This window comes from Podarcis cretensis (assembly GCF_951804945.1).
Source record: "Podarcis cretensis genome assembly, chromosome: 5".
Taxonomy (NCBI): domain Eukaryota; kingdom Metazoa; phylum Chordata; class Lepidosauria; order Squamata; family Lacertidae; genus Podarcis; species Podarcis cretensis.
Genome location: NC_137174.1, coordinates 38,261,234 through 38,284,839, shown reverse-complemented (window position 1 = coordinate 38,284,839; position 23,606 = coordinate 38,261,234). Strand labels below are relative to the sequence as shown.

Sequence of the window (23,606 nt, the reverse complement as noted above, 5' to 3'; positions counted from 1 at the left end):
AAACTGTTTCAGGTAGTATTCACACTCCATAACCAAGCAGATACTTTAGCATATTATATTGACTACAACATAATGCTTCTTTCAAGCCTATTTTCAGAAAGAGGAGAGAACCCTATAGCAACAGGGAAGGTCTTTTTGGGGGGGCGGGACATGTGCCTGCAGGTATCACATTGGCAATCCCTGATCAAGGATAATGAAAATATAGCTACTGCTTCCGTTAGGCAGTTTTACAGTGCAATCCTAGCCATGTCTGTTGAGAAGTTTGGTCCCCGTATGGGACACCTGAATATCCCTGCATTGCAGGGGTGGACTAGATGGTCCTCAGGGTCCCTTCCAACTCTACAATTTGATGATTCTAAGTAATTCATATTGAATTCAATGGGGCTTATTCTCAGGTAAGTGGGCTTGGGACTGCAGTCTTAGATGTTGTAGTTAATGGTCTCATTCTCCACTCGAAACTCTTTAGATGGCAATGTGGATTATTTGAAGCACTTGCAGAAAGTTAAAATGTGTGTTAAAATATGGGCACATACTTCAGTTATCTGTTTGCCATTCCAACATTTTGAATTCAAGATTTAGTTAGGTTTTTTTTAAAAAGCTGATACACCAATTTAAACAATTCAATGAACTGTTGTAGACATATTTTCAAATGTGATGTTCACTTTCCATAAACATTCTCTCTCTCTCTCTCTCTCTCTCTCTCGGATATTTACAGGAGAAGCCCTGCTATTTCTGTGGAATATGTGGAAGTTTCAATGTTGTTTAGTCGTTTAGTCATGTCCGACTCTTCGTGACCCCATGGACCAGAGCACGCCAGGCACTCCTTTCAATATGTCCCTATTTTTCCTTCAGTACCATTTTAGTTTCCTTTGAGTCTGGCAAAGTGCACAATAGTTTTTTTAAAAAAACATGGGAAATTACTTGCAGCTACTTTTGTTTTCAAAAACCGTTTCTGTCTGCAAATAATAAATATAATAATGTGGGGGGGGGAATAGGTGCTTTGAAACTTCGGAGAAAATACTTATGCTTGCATTCATTAATAAGATTCCTTTTCACTTTTTCAGAGAACAGTAAAACCTTGAGTCTGAGTCAATTTAGCATCTTACACCAAGCTATAAATTAATTTGAAGGAGGAACGCACAATCTGGTCATGCCCTCATTAAACTGACATTTAAGTGATTGGCGTTGCTCAATGTTTTGGCATTCTTGTGTGTAGCAACACAGCCCATTTATTTCCCACAACAATGTTTATTTTGCATGACTATAGTTCCATGGTTACTTCATTATCATGCATGAAGCAAGCCGGAAGCATGCTATGTGGTGTGTAATAAAGAGGAACTAAAACCTGACCTGTAGATGGAGTGCTTTTGAAAAATCATTTGAGCTTCACGTTGTCATGCGTTTTGTTTGGCAGGACAATAAGCTCCCCAATGTGTTCACTCAGGAGGAATTCTTAGAATGATTAGCAGAAGCATTCACTTCTTAGTGGTGCTTCAGTATGACTGCCTTAATAGTGGCTACCTAAATACAAACCTTCTCCCAGGTTAGCCTTATCATAGGGCAGGAGTGGGGAATCTGTGACCCTCCAAATATTGCTAGCCTACTCCTTCAATCAGGGATGCGGGTGGCACTGTGGGTTAAACCACAGAGCCTAGGACTTGCCGATCAGAAGGTCAGCGGTTCGAATCCCAGCAACGGGGTGAGCTCCCATTGCTCGGTCCCTGCTCCTGCCAATCTAGCAGTTCGAAAGCACGTTAAAGTGCAAGTAGATAAATAGGTACCACTCTGGTGGGAAGGTAAACGGCGTTTCCGTGTGCTGCTCTGGTTCGCCAAGAAGCGGCTTAGTCATGCTGGCCACATGACCTGGAAACTGTACGTCTGCTCCCTCGGCCAATAAAGTGAGATGAGCGCCGCAACCCCAGTCGGCCACGACTGCACCTAATGGTCAGGGGTCCCTTTACCTTACTCCTTCCATCAAGCCTAATGTGCTGGCTGGGGCTGATATTGCTGAAGTCCAGCAATATCTGGAGTCTCAATATCCCCATGGCTTAGGCCCACTTCATCTAAAATATAACACATGCATGTGACAAACATATGCTTGCAAACACGAATATCACATCAGGGACTCAATCAGGGAGGCAGCGCTGATTGCAACTCCCTGTCTAGAGTGTTGCCCTGTGTGATACATTAAATGGTCCCTAGCTACCCTGGCATCTGGTAAGCATCTGGATTTGTTTTTCCTTCAGAAAGCCTCTCTGAGATGATGTGTGAGAACCGAACAATGCAGAGGCTAAAAGATATTTTATTCAGTGTTGACTCTTCTTCTTCTGAAAATTTCCTTTAGTGCCTCGCCAATTGAATAATGAAGAGCTGCTAATGCAGGATGTTAATAGATAATGAGCAACACAATCACCTCGACACCCATCTCTCCCACCTCCTTATCTGCCCCCTTTGAGATCATCATTGCCTGTTTGAGTGGCAGATTATGGCAGATTATATGCAGAGGACCTTTTAAATTGTTTCATATGGCTGGCACCATACGGGATGCTACTTCCAAAAAAAGGCTGCAGAAAACGTATTTGCTCATTATACAGTGGCAGTTCCAGATGTAGACGCCCACCAGAGCTGCTAAATGGAGCTCTTCCAGGAAGACAAATGGGGAAACAATCAGTTTTGGGGGTGGTGTGGGGACCTTGAATGCAGTGGGGAGCAGGCAGCCATTTGCTGAATGTCTTGGGCTAACTCTGTAATGTGGAGGGTAGGCAGGCAGGGTCTCTCTGAGTGCGAAAGCCAGGCTACTGTTGTTGTCTTTCTTTCCTAACAGGGAGCACAGACTTTGTGCAGCATAGCTCCCGAAGCAGATGTGCAGTGCAACGTGAATGTAAAACTTTGCTGCCTTTTACATTTAAAAAAGCAATAGCACTCCACAATTAGTGCATTAGAGGTACACACAGCCACTAAAAACAACAACAAACAAGTCACTGATTACTACCTTGCAAATTATAGCCAATAATGACTATATAATTATATCTATTCATTGTATTCCTATCCAGTCTTTCCATCAAGGAGCTCAAGGCGATGAACATGGTTCTCTCCAGCTATCTTCACAACAACCATGTGAGGTAGGTTGGCTTTAGAGACAGTGACTGACTGAAGCTCACCTAGTGAGCATCCTGGCTGAGGAGGGGTATGTGTGTGAAAGGGTTCTGTCCGAAGAGGCAATAAAAAAGGGTTTAAAATGAATAAAGCTGCCACTTTACTATGATACAGCAGCCCTCATTATATTACTCAGAAGTTGTGGTAGCAATAAACATACTATTAACTAGGGGAGGAATCACATGCTAACAGTACATTTGCACTAACCCATTTCCCATAGGACCTAATACACATCTCTCACAGATGCTTTCAGGACTCTTACCAAACAGAACTATTATAGCAAAAACAAAAACAATGGCTGTCTTCTGGCACCTTAAGGATTGTGAAATTTCTTATGGCCCAATCCTTTTTGTACTAAAAAGTCCCTTCATTTAATGCAGGAAGAGTTAGATAGTGGCAGACACACGCACACAAACAAACAAACAAACAAACACAAGCACACCCCTCACAGGTATGAAGGAGTGTTAATTGTGGGGTTGCTGTTTCAATGGCCTTCCCTATACTGTTTACAATTCCCCTCTTATCCACCAACATCTGGCACCTAGTCCACAAAAACATATACAACAATATCTGCACAATCCTACGTGTGTCCACCTGGACATCCATCTCATAGAGTTCCTTTGGACTTATTGCCAAGTAAGTGGGTATAGGATTGTGGACTGGGGTTATGGAACTGCCACTTGATATCAGTGAGGGAAGAAGTCAGCTCCAACAAGCCCCTTCCTGTGAGGATACTAATTGAGCTCTCTGAGGGAAGAAGTGAGTGGCAGGAGCTGCCTGGGCCTCCTGGCCTGGGTGTGGTCACCAGCTCCACTCCTGCATCTCATATGGAGGAAGCAGTGCTTCAGTGCAGTGCTCTTTATCAAGGGTATTATTATTATTATTATTATTATTATTATTATTATTATTCTTTCTTACCTGGCCTTCACCATAAAGTCTGGGTACAGCACTTTAAAAATTCAATATGAAAATCAATTCAAAACAAATTACAAGACAAGACCATAGGATAGGTGCTAAAATATGTATCGCTCAGGTGTCAAGGGCCAGGGTAAAGGGGTGTGTTTTGGGTACCTGATTCCAAAACATAACGAAGGTGCCAGACACACCTCTGGGAGAGGGCATTCCACGGCTTAGAGGCTGCCACTCCCCGCTCCAAACTTCTGAGGGTGGTGAAACTATCCGGAGAGCCCCCTCTTCTGAATGTAACCCCCAAAAGGATCTGTAGGGTTGGAGGAGGTTCAGAACCATGACTGACATAAGCTGTGACATTAAGAATTGTAAACTTCAGAACATGTGCTTGAGCTTGCTTTCCCCTCCTCCTTCCCATTCCTTTTTCCTCTTGTGATATGTCTTTTTAGATTGTGAAACTGATGGCAGGAATTAAACCTAGACACAGAATCAGGGACCCTGAGGAAACTCTAGTCCAGCCCCCTGCAATGCAGGAATATGCAGCTATCCCTTTTCGGGGATCGAACATGCAACCTTGGCGTTATTAGCACCACGCTCTTACCAACTGAGCTATCCATGCTTTGTCTTGAAATTGATTTTTGTAAGTCTCTTTCTGGCTAAGGGGTGTGATATAAACGCTGTAGATAAATAATAATAAATCTGTTAATCCTTGTGGTATCACAGGCCAAGCCCCCTCGTCATTTTTACCCTGGCCACATATCCCTCGGAAAATCTGCACTAAAATTTACTGTGGGTAATATCTACAATAAACAATGTTCACGTTAGAAAGGTATACCCCAGAGAGTATAGAGAAGAGAACATCCATCACCAGCCCTTTGCCAGGCTATAGAGTGTAAGCGACAGTTTTCCTTTGGCTGTGTGGGTAGGTTTTGTGCCATTTTGGCATGCAGTTTCAACTTTTGTCACCTGCTCCATCCTATGCGCATATTTTGCCTCATGTCTGGTAACTGGACCAGTGGGGGGCTTGCTTGTCTGTCACCGTTATGCTAGATTAATGAAAAACAACATGTCTTCACAGCTGCATAACCGATCATTCACGCAATACTGATCCAGGAACAAAATAATCACCACTGTTTTGACAATGTGTGTTTGCAATTGTGCATTAAATAAGGCAGGGAGCCAGGAACCAAGTGGAAAATATGATAATCTGTGTATGGGCGCCATCATTTCTGCCAGATCAAAGCAGCTGAGAAAAACACTTTGGACACTACAGGTTAACACCCAGGGCTCACAATTGCTTTCTGACATTTCTAGTTCAACCTTCCTGTTAGGAGGTCAGGTTAGTGTACATGAAAGCTACTCCCATTTATATTTAAAGCCACCCTGTGTGATAGGTTGGGCCAAGAAAATGTGTGTGAGACTAGCCAAAGATTGTCCACAGGGCCTTGCAGAGCCAGGCAGAGGCCCAGGATAGGTAGATAATGTGCCCCCGGCCCCGGTCGCCTCCACCCACCTGGCGCCCATTCCGTGCTCCTCTGCGGAGCCAATCGCAGGCCCCACCCCAGACGCCAGGGAAGCTTTTCTCTTGCGCTGCCAGCCATGGCCCCAGGAAATCCGCCCACCACCACTGCCACCTTTAAGCCTCCACATTCGCCCCAGTGCATCCCCTGCGATTGTGAAAATGCTGACCGAGGCCCCCTTTGGAATCGGAGGCCCGGGCCAAGTGGCCCATATGCCCCCCCCCCCCCCGGCTGGGCCTGATTGTCCAATGTGCATTATGGATGAGAAGGAATTTGAAGTCAGATGCCCTCCCACCAGCCCCAGCAAGCATGGTCAATAGTCAAGGATGATGGGACTTGTAGTCCAGAAACACATTTGTAGTCCACAGGTTCTCCATCCCTGTACCAGAGGGGGCTTGCAGGAGACTAAGATGGAGTTAGACAGAGTCCTCAAGGGTTCCACAACTAGATGCTCCATGGGGGGGGGGTGAACTTGAACCTGACTAATCCTTTGAAACCCCCCCCCATGAGCTCTTCCACCCCATTATACCTCTTTCTTTGGAGGCAGTGACTGGCCTTGGGTCAAAGCAGAACTACTTACCTGTGTTTCTCACTCTTGTTTGCAACGACTGAATCATGCCCTTAGTAAGCCATTATTTTGTTATGGTTAATAATTTTATAATCATCAAACTTCATGAGGTGTCTCCAATAAGCTAGAAGTTAATACCTAATCTTTTGCATGTTCATGTTCAGTCTCCAGATGGCAACGGTTGCTGTCAAGCAATCCTTTCATCTGTGTTTGTGTGACATCCAGTGGCTGGCGGGATCAGCCACAAGCATGCTGTCTTCGGTTAATGATTTAAGAGGTCATTCTCTCTGCACAAAACCAGTAGTTCCTCTGGTTATTTCCCCCTTACATTTGTTAAAACACCTTGTTGTCTGTGATGTGCACATACAGTTGAATTCAAGCATATGTGGCTAAGATAACTTACTTGTGTCCTACTGAAGTATGCATCATTCTGAAGGGAGCAACCTTAAACCCACAGGGAGAGTTGACAGAGGCCTCTTCATTGTCACAATGTATATAGCTCCTACAGTTCCCCAGGAAAACCATTGCGGTTATTGTGGCTCTGGGAGAGAAATAAAGGTCTCTCAACAACTCTCAGCAGCCTTAACAAACTACAATTCCCAGGTTTCCTAGGGGGAAGACATGACTATTTAAAGTGACATAGATGTATAGTGCAGATGGGGCATGCTTATTTTGTTAAATTTGTTAAATAGGTCTCTCACTGTTGCCTGTAGTTTGAAATAATAATTAGAAGTCAGGGTGTTTCTTGGAGTCTGCAGGATGGGAAGATATGCCTCAAACAAGCATGCTGTTGTTTTTTAATTGTAGCAACTTGCCCTGAGACTTTGGGGTGAATGGCAAATAATAATAATAAAGCCAAAATAATATGGCAAATAATAATAATAATAAATAATAATGGCAAATAATAATAATGAAGCCAAAATAATAATAATGTTTTGCTTATAGCAAAACATCATGGATGATAATGGGATTTGGGGTTTTATTTTTCTGAGATCCATTTAAGAAATAAACATGCTAAATTCCATAATTCTATCTTTTTTTGGGTTTTTTTTTTTTTTAAATATTCAGCCTGAATACCATTGCTCATGCAGCCCAAACAGAACTACCCACACACAAGAGAGAGGCATTAGTAGGGTGGATAGGATCCCAAGGTTTGAAGAAGTACTTCTTTTTTATTTTTAAAATCCTCAAAGGGTGTTGGGGAATAAAAATGAATCCCTGTGACCCATGTATGTGGAGAACTAATAAACAGGGGCTTTGCACACTCTCCAGTAGCAGAGATTAAACTCACAAAAGTTAAGCAGCAGTATAGTGTTAGGAATATAGGTTGCTAACCCGTTTTTATCCCGTACATCTGCACATAGCAGCTGACCTCTCTTTCTATCCCTCTTGCAATGAGCAGATGCCACACCGTTAAGTAACTTTAAAATGCATTACTTACAGATTCAAGGTCTCAGTAATGCATTGTTCCATGCAGCAGCAAGAATAATAATGGCAAAATACTCTTGGTTAGAAAATACAGCAAAGATATTTCCAAACACATGCTCTAAGTTCAGAGCTAGCTTAAGCGTGTCTGTCCTCTTTGGTTACATGAGGCAGAGAGAGAGAGAGAGAGAGAGAGAGAGAGAGAGAGAGAGAGAGAGAAGAACAGGAAGACAAGGCTTCACTTCCTCCTTCACTGGAGGAGTGTCTTGGAAGTACAGTTCTGGGGTCCTTAACCCCTTTATGCACTAACTAGCAATCATGCATAGTTGTGTTTGACTGCAAATTTACCCAAAGGGGACCCCCCCCAAAAAAACCAGCCCAGTGAGATCTGACCATGTTTTTTAATGGCCATGTAATTTGACTGGCATGGTGGGGGGGAGACAGACACAGAAAACTGAATGGGAGGGGGAATATTAATATTAATAATAATAATAATACCCTGCCCATCTGCCTGGGTTTCCCCAGACTCTGAGAAGCTAACAGAATATATAAATCATCAAACATTAAAAACTTCCTGATACAGGGCTGACTTCACGTGTCTTCTAAAAGTTGTATAGTTCTTTATCTCCTTGACATCTGAAGGGAGGGTGTTCCACAGGAAGGGCACCACTACCGAGAATAGAATGGAGTGGTTGGAATTCTGAAAATAAGCACTCCCTGCTGCAAAATTTTGTTGCAGCCCCTCTGGTTTTTAGCATAATAGTTGCCAAGATGCATCTCTGAGATCACTATGAAAAGTTCCCAGAACAGCGCATATTGATCTTGGTACATGTTGCAGTATTTCCCCCATTGTAATCTGCTTCCTTAACTTGTGCAGACTTTTATTAAGGCAACAGGAAAAAGCCAAGCATGGAAAATATGACTGTATGCCATTGGATGGGTGGCAGTAGTGGTCAGACTGAGCTTGATGTAGAAGCTAAAAATGTCATTGATTTTAAAGCACCCTCTGCTTTGCCTTATCCTAGGGGTATATTTCTATTTTATGGATGTGTTATTTTAAATTTAAAAATATCTTTATTGAAGGTTCAAAAAGTACATAATTATATGTGCACTAAACGTGGTGAGACATAAATACAGTGCTACCTCAGGTTACACACGTTTCAGGTTACATACGCTTCAGGTTACAGACTCCGCTAACCCAGAAATAGGACCTCGGGTTAAGAACTTTGCTTCAGGATGAGAACAGAAATCGTGTGGCAGCAGCAGGAGGCCCCATTAGCTAAAGTGGTACCTCAGGTTAAGAACAGTTTCAGGTTAAGAACGGACCTCCAGAACGAATTAAGTTCTTAACCTGAAGTAACACTGTAAAAGAGAGAGAGAGAGAGAGAGAGAGAAAGAAAGAAAGAAACAGAACCTGTGTAGAAGGGAAAATAAAGTGGGGGGGGGGGAGGGAAACCCCCCAAAACTGTATACTTTACAATGTTGTTATTGTACTTCATGGATGTATAAAAATATTTTGCACATGCAGTGTTTTAGCTAATATACTGCCTGTTACATCAAAATGGGTATGTATTAAGTAGACCTGGCTTCAAGGAGAAGACCGAGACTGGAGTCATAAGCAAAAGGTTACCAGCGCTGGCAGAGGAACGACAGCTGTGACAGCACTTGCGGGCAGAACGTCTTCAGGACTGCCAGAGTCAATCCAGGGTTTGTTTTCTCACCCTAACTTTCTCATTGCTGACCATTTTTCATTTCAGCGGTAATAGTAAGAGAGGAGAAGGTCCTCCCTTAACACTGAAACAGTTCAATATTTGACCATGGCTATAAATACCAGCCCAAATGCAGCAGGATTTTATGCAGAAGAAAACAAAGATAACGTATATGAAACTGTTCTTGGCGAGATCAAGTACTTGGAGCTGCCTCTAGGAATCACTTTAGGGTAAGTAGCATCATATCGCGAAGAATGCACTTTATTCTGTCCTGTGGGGGGTGGTTTTATTTATTTATGTTTGGTTATAAGAGCTATCCTATCATTCCTTCCGACCTCAGTAGAGGTTTAGCTGTTCCTAAAACAACCAGTAAAAATGGACACCTCTGAAACTGAAGCATATTCCTTGATTTTAATGAAATGTGTTGTTTCCATGAAAAGTACCGGTATTTAGGTTCCATAAGTTAAGGCGAGATTCTTCCTAAGACTCAGTTTTTCTGTTTAGTGGTGTTATTTGGATTTCTGTGCTGGAAGCAGGTTTGCATTGGGGCACATGATTTGCTGATGGTATTGGTTTGGTTTCTGTGAATGTATACTCTTTATTTCCCCTGCTTTTGGAGTCTAAGAAAATGTTATATTTGAAAAATAGGTGTGTGTCCCCCTCCCCCCGTCCAACCCCCAGGGAGTGGATTACATTTCATACCCATGCAGATATAGCTTTGATGATTAAAAAGTATTTGTGCAGCTAGTGCAGAGTGAATTACCGAAACGGTTGACATTCATAGTAGCACATAGGCTAAAATACAGCAATTAGCAAATAAAAAAGAAAGAAAATACATTTGCGTTTCCATGGCCATATTATATATTTGATTACAAGGTATCATATTCAAGTTTATTTTTAGTACCCGACAGAGATTTTTTTAAAAATAGAATGGCTCTGCTGCCACAAGGATCAGTTTACAAAGATGATTCTGCTAGAAAAACTATGAGAGAGAGCCAACTACCCTAAGTCATACTCAGAGTAGATCCATTGAAAGCAGTGGACAAACATTGCACATCACCCAGGATATTTTTATTTTCATGTCACCGTTTTAGCAAATTTAACTTCCCCCGTTTCATATGTTCTTCACCCGATGTAAATAGAGTGGAAAAGCAATTTTTTAATATCTATTTGTATTTCAGTCAAGGTAGAACGTTGTTGAAAAATTATGGAAGAACCATAGTAGCAACACTGCCTCCTTCCCTCCTGGTTCTGTGAGGATAGGAGGATGTTTCTTGGATTGCCATATGTCCTCTTTTTCTAGGACATGTCCTCTTTTTAAGGGGTAAATTTTCTGTCTGGGTGGAATTCTTGAATTTGCCGAACTGTCCGGGGGTGTGGGAGCAGGCTACTTTTTATGTTGTTTTGGTATATTTTGAAGGGACATTGTAGATTGCACCCGCTCCCCCTCCCCTCCTGCCTCAGGCACTGGCAAATGTGTCTTTTTTGTTTTTGTTGTTGTTCAAAATATGGCAACCCTAACATCCCTCTGGAGGGATGCAGGTGGCGTTGTGGGTTAAACCACAGAGCCTAGGGCTTGCCAATCAGAAGGTCGGTGGTTTGAATCCCTGCGATGGGGTGAGCTCCCGTTGCTCGGTTCCTGCTCCTGCCAACCTAGCAGTTGAAAGCACATCAAAGTGCAAGTAGATAAATAGGTACCACTCTGGCAGGAAGGTAAACGGCGTTTCCGTGCGCTGCTCTGGTTCGCCAGAAGCGGCTTAGTCATGCTGGCCACATGACCCGGAAGCTGTACACTGGCTCCCTCGGCCAATAAAGCGAGATGAGCGCCACAACCCCAGAGACATCCGCGACTGGACCTAACGGTCAGGGGTCCCTTTACCCTTTAACATCCCTCTATCCAGTTGACCTGTTTCTTCCTGTTACCCTTTCCTCATCTGAATAGTGTTTCATGTTGAACTGCAAGTAAGCATAGGAGGACGTCAACTGGGCCTAGCTTTATGAGAAACCAAAGCAATTTAACATGTATATTTTTATTTTGGTCCCTGCCTTTTTCAGTTCAAAGAGCTTGTACTGCCTTATCCTCTCTCCTTCTTACACCTATGAGGTATTTACCAACCCATTTCCAGATACAGTGGCTCAAAGTGATAAATGCAAATAAGTATTTATCAAGAAAGTGCTTGCGCTGTCAGTGTTCTACTCTGGGATATGTGAAGGCATTGTTATAAAAAGGAGAGACCCATTGAGAGTGTGCAGAGTACCGCTTTCGTGTAGGATAACTAGACACCCATTCCACCCACCTCTTCTAAAGACAGAACTTCAGCGACCATCTGAGGGCGTTTCCAGACTGCCGATATTTTCAGGTGGGATTCAGCCCACATACCGACAAATCCAGGTTGTGGAGGAGTGGGAGTTTTTCTACCACAAACCTCGGACGTTTGCAATAAGGAAAGCGACGCAAAGTACCTCCCCGTAAACAAACAAGAGGGAATGCTCATTCAACAGCCGACATCGTCCGTCTAATATCTCTGCAGACCAATCAGGTCGAATGCTCAGGGATCAGGTCGTCTGGAAGCGCCTCCAAGTCGTTTTAGACGAGCGCAGACCAGTCCTGTACAGAGGTAGGAGCATCTAAGTGTGTGATACCCCTCCTCCCTCCCCGGTTGGGGTTTGGTGCGCCTACCTCTGCCTAGGACTGGGCTGTCAGGCTGGGTAAGTCCCGTTGGACTCAGCAATTCCATGTAAGCAGGCTTCTTGCCGAATACCTCCAAGTAAGGGCGAGCAAGACTTACTTCCCAGCATAGGTGCCAACTCCTGGGGGCCGAAGTCGCTTCACCCCCTCTAATAAAATATTTGACGGGATCGGCCACCCAAGTTAATGCACATTGCCATTTAGATGGTGTACGTGCACCACGTTACGTGATCGATTGTGCAGGAAGGGGCTCACCTGCCCCTTATATTTTATTCAAGTTAGCACCCTGGCTTCCAAATACGCACGCACAGGATCGGGCTGCAGGGACAGGTTGGAGAAAGGGAATTAACAGGCGCGGAGCTGGGCAGAGCCTAGCGCTATGCGCAGAGTTAGGCCCCCAGCCCATTGGCTGGAAACAGGCTTTCTGGGCGGGGAAGGACGTCCCCTTGAACTTTGTGCCACTGACTCCAAATTAGGAGCTCCTTGGTGCTCAGCAACCCCGCGCCTTCCAGCGCCTCCCCGGCCCGCAGCGAGGGAAGGCTCCTTGCCCCAGCTGCCCGGCTGCCACAGCAGGAGCGCCCCGCGCCCCAGTCCGGGCAACCGCGCGCCCGAGGGAGTTCTGCAGGAGGCGGGCACCTCCGAAGGTCGACGGCTCCTTCCGGCTCGCTGATTGGCTCGCTTCCTCTGCGCAGCGGCTCGCCCCGCCCCTTCGAGCCTCCCTCCTTCCCCCGCGGGCTGCCTCGCTTTCCTCGCTCTCGCCCTTTCCCTCTGCGCGCCTCCGCTCGCTTCCCTCCCATCCAAGATGGCGGAGAGCCTGCCGGAGCATGAGCGGATCCTGCAGGAGATTGAGAGCACCGAGACGGCCTGTGTGGGACCCACCTTGAGGTGAGGGGGCGGGGGAGGCTCTCCCCGGCCAGGCGCAGGGGCTGCACGTGCCAGGCTCCCCCCTCTGTGCGCTGCCCCCAGTCTCTCTCTCTGGTTGCCACAGCAGGAGCCAGAGCAATGACAGCTCCTCCCCAGGCACACGCGCACATTGGCTGCGGGGAGCAGGCTCTCGGGAGAGGTGCCCCCTTTCCTACCAAGTCTCAGGAAGGGAGATTCCTCCGAGCCTTTGAAGTCCTCCCTCCTGTGGAGTTTCTTGCCCTTCCCAAGGGCTTGGGGCGGTGGTCTGTCTTGCTGGTGCCCCCCTCCCCCGTTCCTCTGTCGTCTTTTTCTCTCGTGTATCTTGTCTATTGTACCTACTTCAGCCTGACACTTCACCTCTGCCCTTTGCAGGCTCTTCTTTAAACCGAAAAGAAGGGGAGGGGGAGAGGTCTGCCTTCCTCCTCCTCCTTCCTCATTATCTGACAGCTCACCTGGCCTCCCAAGACAGGCATATCGGGTTAATCAATAGTCTGAGAAATTCAGTTCTGTGCTCCTTTAAATGAGAGAGAAAATGCACTCCTCTAGAGAAGCCGCATTTGGGTTTCCTGAGTTCTGAATTTGTACTAATTGCCTGTGTTTGGAGACCAATGACCTATCAAATGAAGAGGGGAGACACCTTTTTGGAAAATCCTGTTAGGTGAAATGCTAGGGTGAAATGGGTTTGGTAGTTATCCATTTGTCCTGACAAATGCCCCCACCTTTTAGATTTATTACTGAAGTTCCTCTGCAACTGATATTGGCCTGACTTTTTCTGGCACTGTATTTGTTTTGCTTAATTAGAGTATCCCTGTAGCTATCATGAAGATACTCTAATACGTTTGTTTTTAATTTTTTTGTAGCTCTCTTCTGCCATTTTTGTTTTTTTGTTTTCCTTGGCACTTGCAAAGCTTACATCTGATAGACTCTGGTTCTTGCCTCATCTTGTGTGAAATAGTTGTGAAATATATTGGAAGGAACATAAGAGTTGGATTTCGTATTACCCATTGTGGTTGGAGGAACAGTTTGGATGTTTGTATTTTTTTGGGACCTGTGAAAGCTAGTGGGTGTGTCTTGCTATTTATGTAGTCACTGGACTTGTAAATCGGCTTCCTTTGAAAGTGTTGTGTTCACTAATCTTATGTGGAAACAAGGCTGCTCTTATTGTTTCTCACTACAATGTCCTGATCCTAATTACATGCTTTATAGTTGCAACCTGTGCCAAAGAACTGGGGCAAATCTTTACTAATTACTTATTGCTGCACCATCCAGTGGGCATATCTCCGCAAGGATAAAGGTGGCTCTCTGGTGGCTAGAATAACTTTAGGTCTTAGTGATTTTCCTCCCCCTTTCATCTTGCTTGCAACACACCTCTCTTGTGCCATGGGACAGTTCTACAGCATGAAGCTAGGATATATTTTGGTGGTAGATGTTTCATCGCATAGTGGTTCTGATGTTTCATTATGTCATCTGTCCAGACCAGTCATTCTCAACCTTGTTGTTGGACTACAACTTTCATCATCCCTGATCACTGGTCCTGCTAGCAAGGGATGATGAGAGTTGTCGTCCAACAACACGCAGGAGCCCAAGGTTGAGAAAGGCTGGTCTAGACTGAGGATATGTTCGATTCTAATATTGTGTTTAGGTAGAAGATGCTGTGCCCCATTTCTCAGTGCTTGCTTGTTGAATTCACAAAAGAAATATTAAATTGGGAAATAATGAAAGAGTGTAAGGATGAGGAAAAAGTGGGGTGATGTTCAGAGATAGGGCTTGCTTTCCCTGTTGGCAAAGGTTGAAGGAACTGGGTATGGTTAGGCTGGAGAAGAGGATGGGGGGGGGGGTTACATGATAGGACTCCTCACTTAACTAAGGACCATTGCAGAAAAGAGGGCAAATAGTTGCTCTCTGTTCCCCAGAGGACAGGACCAGAACTAATGGATTAAGTTAAAAGATGTTTGATTTTGGTTGAACAGTAGGATAAACTTTTAATGGAGAAATTTGGCACTGGGACCAATTACTTGGGAGCAGAGGTATCTGTCTTGCTGGAGGTCTTCAAGTAGAGGTTAGACAGCCAGCTGTTGGGTGTGGGTGTGTGCGCGCTCTAACTCTGCATTTCCTGCATCCAGCAAGGGGCTAGATTGCCAGCAAGATCCTCTCCAAAAACTCTGCTTCCGTACTCTATTTGTGGTACATGCAGGCTCTATGCTCTTTCTCTTCTGCTCTGGCATACTGAATCCAGTCAAAATCTTAAACAAGCTGTCAAGCTCCACTGAGGTTGGAAGCCCATTACAAAAGTGAGCACACTCATTCTGTCGCCAGAACTGAAGTTCCTTAAAGCTGAAAAACAAATCAATACTTGCCTTCATGAAACTTTTATTTTCATTATGATTAGACAAGTCTCCCAAAAGCAATTCGTTCAGTTCCCCGTTACAGTAGGAGGGATTGATGCAGGGACACCAGCTGCACAAGGTTTGAAAGAAACGCATTTCTTTCATTAGGTTTTCTACAGGCAAAGTGTCTGTTGAGTTGTTGGCCATATCTATCATCTATCTATCTATCTATCTATCTATCTATCTATCTATCTATATCTCAGGCATAGGCCCTCCAGATGTTTGGAACTACAATTCCCATCATCTCTAGCTAACAGGACCAATGGTTAGGGATGATGGGAATTGTAGTACCAAACATCTGGAGGGCTGGAGTTTGCCTATGCCTGATCTATATCTATCTATCATCTATCTATCTATACCTATCTACTGTATCTAGGTTTCCCATTCTCGCCTACAAAAGAGAAACAAATGTTCTATATGCCCAGAGGAGGTTCATGTTGTGCACACTGCTTATTTGCCTCTTGTAGAATTATGAACCACTGGAAATGCTGTGCGTAAGTCAGCTGTGTAGGCAAATTTTCTGTGGAAGAGATTCTTGCACAATATGATAGGAAATCCACTCTTTGCCTGGTAAAGTTTACGACTTCAGATTTGTGTGTGCAACAATTTATTATATAACCATTGTAACAATGCATTTGAAACAGTAATGGGTTACATCTTGCTACAACCAACTATGCTACTAGCACTGGATATGTTGAACAACTTATGTTGCATTTAAAACATATATTTTGTTCCTATCAGTGTTATGGCTGTTTTAACTAGGCTTGTAGAAACCCTCTTAAAACTTTTGAAATAGATAGATATTTATCAAAGCTGAACCTGTTGCTTCCCACCAGTATTTAATAAGGTTATATATATATGCGCTACTGCAGTATGAAAAGTATTTAAGGCACTTTCTGCATTATAGGGCAAAAAGTGTATTGGAACTTAGGCTAAATATTTACTGTGAACAAGGTTTGTGTGTGCATGTGTGTATACTCCCTCCCTCCCTCCCTCCCTCCCTCCCTCCCTCCCCCCTCTCCCCCCCCACACTCACACACACTTTTTTTTTTTTAGTACAAACAGCCTTTAGCAGATATATCATTTAGACATAAGGACCTGGTTTTCTAATACAGTTGGTATACCTTGAGTCATAAGAAGTTGCTTGCAGAGACTGAAACACAGTATTATTCACTAAAGTGCATTGCAAGTCTGCAGGTAGAATGACATAGTATGTACAGTAGTGACTTTGCAAAACTAGATACTGATACATTTTTTAACTGTAGCTTTGGGAAGAAGTTGAACAAGTGAAAATTACTTTGCCACCCACGTATATCCATGTTTTCAATTTACTACTCACCAACTTTATACAGTATAGTGAAATAAGGCAGGGGTCTAGCACAAGATGATCTGAGATGGGGAACTAACTTTAGCTTTCGGGAGCTTGGATAATGGTTAAATTCTTTGGAGAGCCTATTTCAGGGCCTTCATTCCACCCCTGCCCCAATTTATGTCTAGTAAGCATCTGATATTGTTGTCTCCTGTACTTCTCTGCTGGAATACCTTTTATGTTATTTGTTGCACTTATGCTTCACCTTTTCTCCAAGGAGCTCAAAGTGCAGTACAGTGGTACCTCAGGTTACAGACGCTTCAGGTTACAGACTCCACTAACCCAGAAAAAGTACCTCAGGTTAAGAACTTTGCTTCAGGATGAGAACAGAAATTGCGCAGTGGCGGCGCGGCAGCAGCGGGAGGCCCCATTAGCTAAAGTGGTGCTTCAGGTTAAGAACAGTTTCAGGTTAAGAACGGACCTCCAGAACAAATTAAGTTCTTAACCCGAGGTACCACTGTACATGGTTCTCCACCCAGTGGCGCAGCTAGGCAGGGGCGGGGGGTGGCACAGTGGCTACTGGGCATCGGGGGGGGGGGCTGCCTGGCAGCAGGAGAGCTGCAGGGGGGCAGAGCCATTGTTCATCCTTCAAAAATGCTAGCTATGTGGAAAAAGATCAACACCTTTGGTCCACCCCAGGTGCTGGCAGGGGTTGCTACGCTGCTGTCTCCTTTGCCTCATTTAATCACCACAACAACCCTGTGAGGTAGGTTACGCTGAGATGTTCCGACTGGCCCATTGAACTTCATGTATGAGTGGTAGTTTGAACTCTGGTCTCCCAGGTCCTATTTTGACACACTAACCATTCCCAGTTATTTTTTTCTGAAAGTTATTTTTTCTTATAGTCTAAAACTCCCCAATAACCATTTTTTTTAAAAAAAGAAATCATGCAGAGTTGTATATTTGCTACTGCTGTGTGAATTAAATTAAATTAAATTCAGGTTACAGTTATTGAAGACATTTTCCACACTAAAAAACTGTATTTGATACCTGGGCTTCATTGACTCTAGGTTATTAGTGAAAGATGGAAGCATAAGACAATGGGCCCATGTTTTCTAGGTCAAAAACATCAGTACATTCTTGCAACAATACTGCATTCAAATTATGTGGCGATGCCTCACTTAATGCTCTGTAATTCTCAGTTTCACAACAGAACTTCAAAGAAAGTCATGTGTGTGCTTAAGGCACCTGTGTACACATTGCTTTTGTTGATGTTTGGATGTTCAGTGAACTTGAGAAGGATGGTATAAGGACAGTCATTACCTCAGGCCCCAAGAAACAATGGTCCTGCTCAAAAGTGGCTCTAGGGTTCTTTGAACAGAAAGTGAGATTTCACGAAGCTTGTTTTTCAGGGAGACCAAGCAGTTCTAACAGGCACTTGGGATGTTGTTATGATTCTTTCCCGGTGGTTTCATCACTTAACAGCACCCAGTATACCATTCGCTACTATTCTTCACAGTAGCCTCTTTGCTGATTGTGTTCTCTGTTTTATGTCTGCTTTGCTCAGAATTGGCACAACACCATATAGAATCAAATATGTGCAGGGCCAATGTTTTCCTTTGACTCTTCTTTAGATGGATTTAAGCCACACTAAGCTCTGGAGTCAGGGGACGCAGGTGGCGCTGTGGGTTAAAGCCTCAGCGCCTAGGGCTTGCCGATCGAAAGGTCGGCGGTTCGAATCCCTGCGGCGGGGTGCGCTCCCGCTGCTCGGTCCCAGCGCCTGCCAACCTAGCAGTTCGAAAGCACCTCCGGGTGCAAGTAGATAAATAGGGACTGCTTACCAGCGGGAAGGTAAACGGCGTTTCCGTGTGCGGCTCTGGCTCTGGCTCTGGCTCTGGCCAGAGCAGCGATGTCACGCTGGCCACGTGACCCGGAAGTGTCTCCGGACAGCGCTGGCCCCTGGCCTCTTAAGTGAGATGGGCGCACAACCCCAGAGTCTGTCAAGACTGGCCCGTACGGGCAGGGGTACCTTTACCTTTACTTTAAGCTCTGGAGTCACTTCAGATTTCAGCATTGCATTTTGCTTTCTTCAGTGAATCTGAGGCAACCATCAGAAATAATAAAGGTTTTGGAGTGAGCTGATAGGAGAAACATTAACTTTAGATGTGCAGTGGGAAAGGGTGTAATTTCTAATTCCACAGCTTAAGATAACCTAATATAAGAAACTGGTAATAGAACTGGCAGAGGATTTAGCAGTCAATAGCTGGAGACGATTTACCTGTTGTTCTTTCTCTCAGCAATTGCTTAGAACTGAAGGAACAACTACACACACACACTCGTATTGGGAGAAATCCAGTTGAATACATTTGGATATACTTTCAAGTAAGTGCTGTTTGTGAGAGATACAAAACAGAAAAGGTATTGGAGCCTTTCTTCTTTTCAGGTTATCTCTAGAATGGAAACATAATCTTTTTGGACTCATGGTGTTGATAATAACCCAATAACTTAAGAATGGAAGAGCAAGAAATTAAAAATAATAATTGTAGTTTTTATTAAGTTCTATCATATTGCTTGAGTGGTGGTCTTCACAATACTGGGGGAGGAGGATTTTTGCTGAAGCTCTGTAAATATTCCTTTATTTCAAAGACGATTAAGCTGAGCAATATTGTTACAGAGCCTTCGGCTTTCTTCCTCCCTGCCCTTTTATATTAAAACCAGCTAGGGTTGACTTTCACTGCTTTGTGAACTCAAATAAAGAACATTTTTCCAAGGCCTCTTGCTTGCTGTAGAAGGAAAATCTCTTTTGTAAGGGATTTCCTTTTCTGTTGTAACCATTTCCAGAAGGGTAGCACAAGCTACCAGGAGTCCTGGGGCAACTTAAAAGACAAAAGGTGGCATTCAACTAAGATTTTTTGTGGAGTCGACCTATTGAAATCAGTGAACCACTGAGGACCACTGAGCCAAATTATGGCACAAATTTAGTGGACTGTGTGGTCTGTGAAAGCTTATGCCACAGTGAATCTGCTAGTCCTTAAGGGGCCACAAGATTCTGTTGTTTGCCTTTCTGCCTGGAGTAATGGAATGGCTAAAACTGTCCTAGGCAAGGTAAGTGAGGCATCTACCAGACAAGCGAGGTATAGCTGTCTAGTTCTAGTAGCCCAATTGCCTGTAAATAACCCTGCAGTGTGTATTTACCATTGTTGTTTTTTTTAAAAAAATAATATTTATTACTTTTAAACCTTAGAAAAAAGAAGAAAAAGAAAAGAAAAAAGCAAAAGAAAGAAAAAACAATACATTACAATATACACAACGCAACATTAACACATTAAACTAAACAAAACAGAACAAAAACAGTTTAAAAACATACATCATACCATTTCAATGTCTTATCCTTCATTCCCTTGTTTCCTCGACCTCCTCACACCTCCCTTTTTGTATTCCAATTCTATTAATTGTTTCAGCAATTCCTTTCCATCTTTCTCTATTTTCTGTCTTATAATTATCTTATTTTAACCTTATTTTAACATTAAAACTATAATACTTATTTATGCTTAACTCCTTATAACATTTCTACTAAAGCCATATAATTTCATTCCAACATTTTTCTAACACTCATGAATTTTACAATATTTCTATAAATAGACTTTAAACTTTTTCCAATCTTCTTCCACTGTCTCTTCTCCCTGGTCTCGGATTCTGCCAGTCATTTCCGTCAATTCCATATAGTCCATCAACCTGGTGATCTTCTGTCCGAGGCTCTTAACTCTTTTCCAAGTCCCTTCTGCATGTCTTCTTCATATTTATACATGCACTTTACTTTGTCTTCTGATCTTGTTCTTAATTTCCTTCCTTTGATGCTGAAGAGCAGATCTCGGGGAAGCTCCGACCTAGCAATGTTTTTATTCCTTCTCGACAGGTCAGCCAAATCTCTGTAGTTAAAACTAAAATCCAAAAGATATTTCAGGACGTGTTTCAAAATTCCTCCAAATCTGAAGGTCTCCACAACTCCAATCTCCTCCTGACCCAGGTCCAGGTCCCAAAGGTCAGTAAATCCCTGCATGAGGAGATCTATCCAACTTTCCTTCTCCAGTCCAAGCAGGGCTCCAATCCTCAAAATCTGACTTTCTCTGAATTCACTCATAGAAGGCAACAACTTATAGTCATCAAATTGCCTCTGTAAAACTGGGGCTCTCTCCCTCTCCACTTGTATTACTTTAGGTTCAACAACAACAACTTTCTCCCTCGCGTTCTCCACAGTTTGCCATATCAAAATAGATTCCTGTGTCGATTCCTGAATAGTTCTGTATAGATATTCACTTTTGTCCAAAATTAGTCACTTTTTGACCCAAAATATCAATTTTAATAGTCATCACGTCCATCTTCTTGTGGAGCTTTTCTAATGAATCACTTATCTTACAAAATGCATTCACTAAGGCTTCTTCTGTTGACATTCTTAACCAATCCAAGGTCAATCCCTGGTTCTCACGATTTTTTATCTTGCAGCTGGAAATCCCCCCAGCTCAACTCCTGTAACAGCTTCAAAGGCTCCCTCTAGAGGGAAACAATTTCTATTTGTATCAGTCCTTTTAGGCACAGTTCAAGCAATAAAATTAGTTTCGATTTTCAGTTACTTTTATTCCTTTTTAAATGCAGAAGGAGACAATGGAAACAATGTATTTCTCTTATTTAACTAGCTGTCAGCAACAATGAACTTTCCCAAAACGTCGGTCTTGCTAGCAGCCCATTTCCAGGTTCAGAGCGGTGGTAATTTAACTTTCTTCCCTCTCTCCTGCAGGCTTACGCGATCCAAAATTTCCCCCCTCTTCTCCTGCTTCCAAGGGGGGTTTAATGATTTTAGCCAATGGAAGTTTAATCCTTTACAGAGGACTTTCCAAGACTTTAGCTTACAAGCTCTTTGCTTCAATCTATTTACAAAAGGGGAAGGCGGACTTCCTGTTTAGAGCCTCCCCATTTCGGTGCCAAATTAAGACGTTTAAGAATCCAATTTTCCGTTCTACTCACGGGTAGTTGTTTAGAATCAAATTGTCCACAGGAAAAAGTCAGCGCTCTCCGGCAACAGCAATGCGGCTTCACTCCGTGAAAAAAGCAATCAGTTCGAAGCACCGCGTCGCTCACCCCACGTCACTCCGGATCAGTGGCGTAGCGTGGGTTGTCAGCACCCGGGGCAAGGCAAGTAATTTGCGCCCCCTAACCTGTGGATTTGCGCCCCCTAACCCTAACCCCCAGATGTTGCGCCCGGTGCGGCTGGCCCCCCCTGCACCCCCACGCTACGCCACTGCTCCAGATCCCCGAAACTGGGTCTCCCCGTGAGTAGGGGAGGCGCAAAAGGTGCCAGCCGAATCCCACGTTCACAGGCTACTCCCGCCTGTGATTTTGGTGGGTCTCCGCCTTCGCCGTGGCGGCCAGACCCTAATTCCCACGGAGCGAATTCCTCCCGATCAGAGGAATTCCGCCTTTGCCGGAGGCGCCAACCCGGAAGTCTTACCATTGCTTCCTCTGTCAGTGCTAGAGTAAGAGGAAAAATGTCTCCCTGTGCAATGGAACTCTCGCTCAACTGCATAGGATTAGGTTCTGCTTTGTACAAATGTGTACATAAGGTCATCTTTGCTTCCTTTAAGAATTACTCTGGTTTGGGTACTGTCAGTCTCGGTTTCTTTAGCTTGCTGACCTCCACAGAATATTCAAGTTCTGTCAAGCTCTGTTATTTCAGCTGTTAAGGTTTTGCAATGTCTTATGTATGTAAATTTCCTTTTAATAAGTGACAGAGGCACAGAATTGCAACCCAACATTTGAAGCTAGAACTCCAGCGGGTTACAATGACCATGGGGGATGGAGGCGATATAAATCTCATTGCTAAACTGGTACAATAACACACACCCCTCTAATCTTGAATTACCTGATGGTGTTATGGACAAGACTGGCATCTGAGCTGCATACGTTTGTACTGTATGCACAGATGTTAGGAGGTGGGACTAGTCAGCAAGCACAGTTTTTTGTTAGGACTACGTAGTGTGACATGGCTGGTGTGTTTAACACTTGGTTAGGTCTAGAAAGTAACTGGTATTTGGGAAAATCATGTAGAATAAGTTCACTGCCTTCAATGTTTTGGTCTGATAATACATTGTGTACAATCGTAATTTTACAGGTGCCTCTTTGATGTCAGTGGGTTGCTGTTAGTAAGTCTTAAAAGCTGTTGTATCTAGAGTCTAATCTGTCCTCTAGCTCTTAAGCTGAAATTAATAGTTTTAGAGATCAAGTATAGCAAGTTCAAGTGCATGGCTGATATACTCCACACAAACAGCTAGGGAAAGTCCTGTCTAAACATGCTGTGTGCTGTGCTTTAAAAGCTTTTTATTTTGCTATAGTTTCAATAGTTGTGGCCAAATCTTGATCTGAGATGATGTTAGTTGATTCCCACAGTTATAAATGTTGATTTATAACTGTTGATTTGGTCACCAAAATGTTAACGAAGTACCGGTAATTTAGTTTTTCTTTGCCAGCAGAAAAAGCACAAGGTTCAGTTTTGCCCCTGCCAGTTCATCCACACAGTACTTTCATTTAGTTAATAAGTGACTATAGTAAAGGATGCTTTATAACTTGTTTTTTAGGTCTGTGTTAACTAACATTGTTTAAGTGCATGTCTAAAAGTATAAAGAGTAAATGTGAAGATTTGCAATGGTGGGTGTACACTAACCTGGAAGCAAGTCATGTTTGGCTATATTTCTCTTGTTGGTTGTATACTTAGGGCAAACTTGCTTTTGCCATGGTGTGATGCGCATAATCATGCCTATACAATCATATAATATTTTATGTGTTTTCCATGTGTGCTTTAGGAAAGTTTTTATTTTTGCTTTAAAGACTTCAGAGAAATGTGGAGCTGCCAACAAACAATATGAAATGTTGATTATCCTTTTAAAAAAGATCAGAGACCTGATAAAACTAAACTCGATAGATTTTTATTATGCACTGTGAAATAGTGAACAAATGCTCCAGTCTTTCTGACTTTCCAT

The 23,606-nt window shown here is 43.5% G+C and overlaps 1 protein-coding gene across 14 annotated transcripts in view; it reads left to right on the top strand.

The window, feature by feature from the left end:
* Window positions 1-9,233: 9,233 nt before the first annotated feature.
* The window catches only part of EXOC6 (exocyst complex component 6), a gene marked incomplete at its 3' end in the record, with an annotated part of 102,507 nt that continues 88,134 nt past the window's right edge, over window positions 9,234-23,606 (top strand). For 7 of the 14 annotated variants that reach the window (XM_079978600.1, XM_079978599.1, XM_079978601.1 and 4 more), the window contains exon 1: window positions 12,705-12,861. In XM_079978600.1, coding sequence (XP_079834726.1) covers window positions 12,779-12,861 — 83 coding nt within the window. In that variant the 5' untranslated portion in view covers window positions 12,705-12,778. Of the gene's footprint in view, window positions 9,518-12,704; window positions 12,862-23,606 lie in introns of those variants that run through there. The other 7 variants (XM_079978603.1, XM_079978597.1, XM_079978598.1 and 4 more) reach the window with 3 other exon arrangements.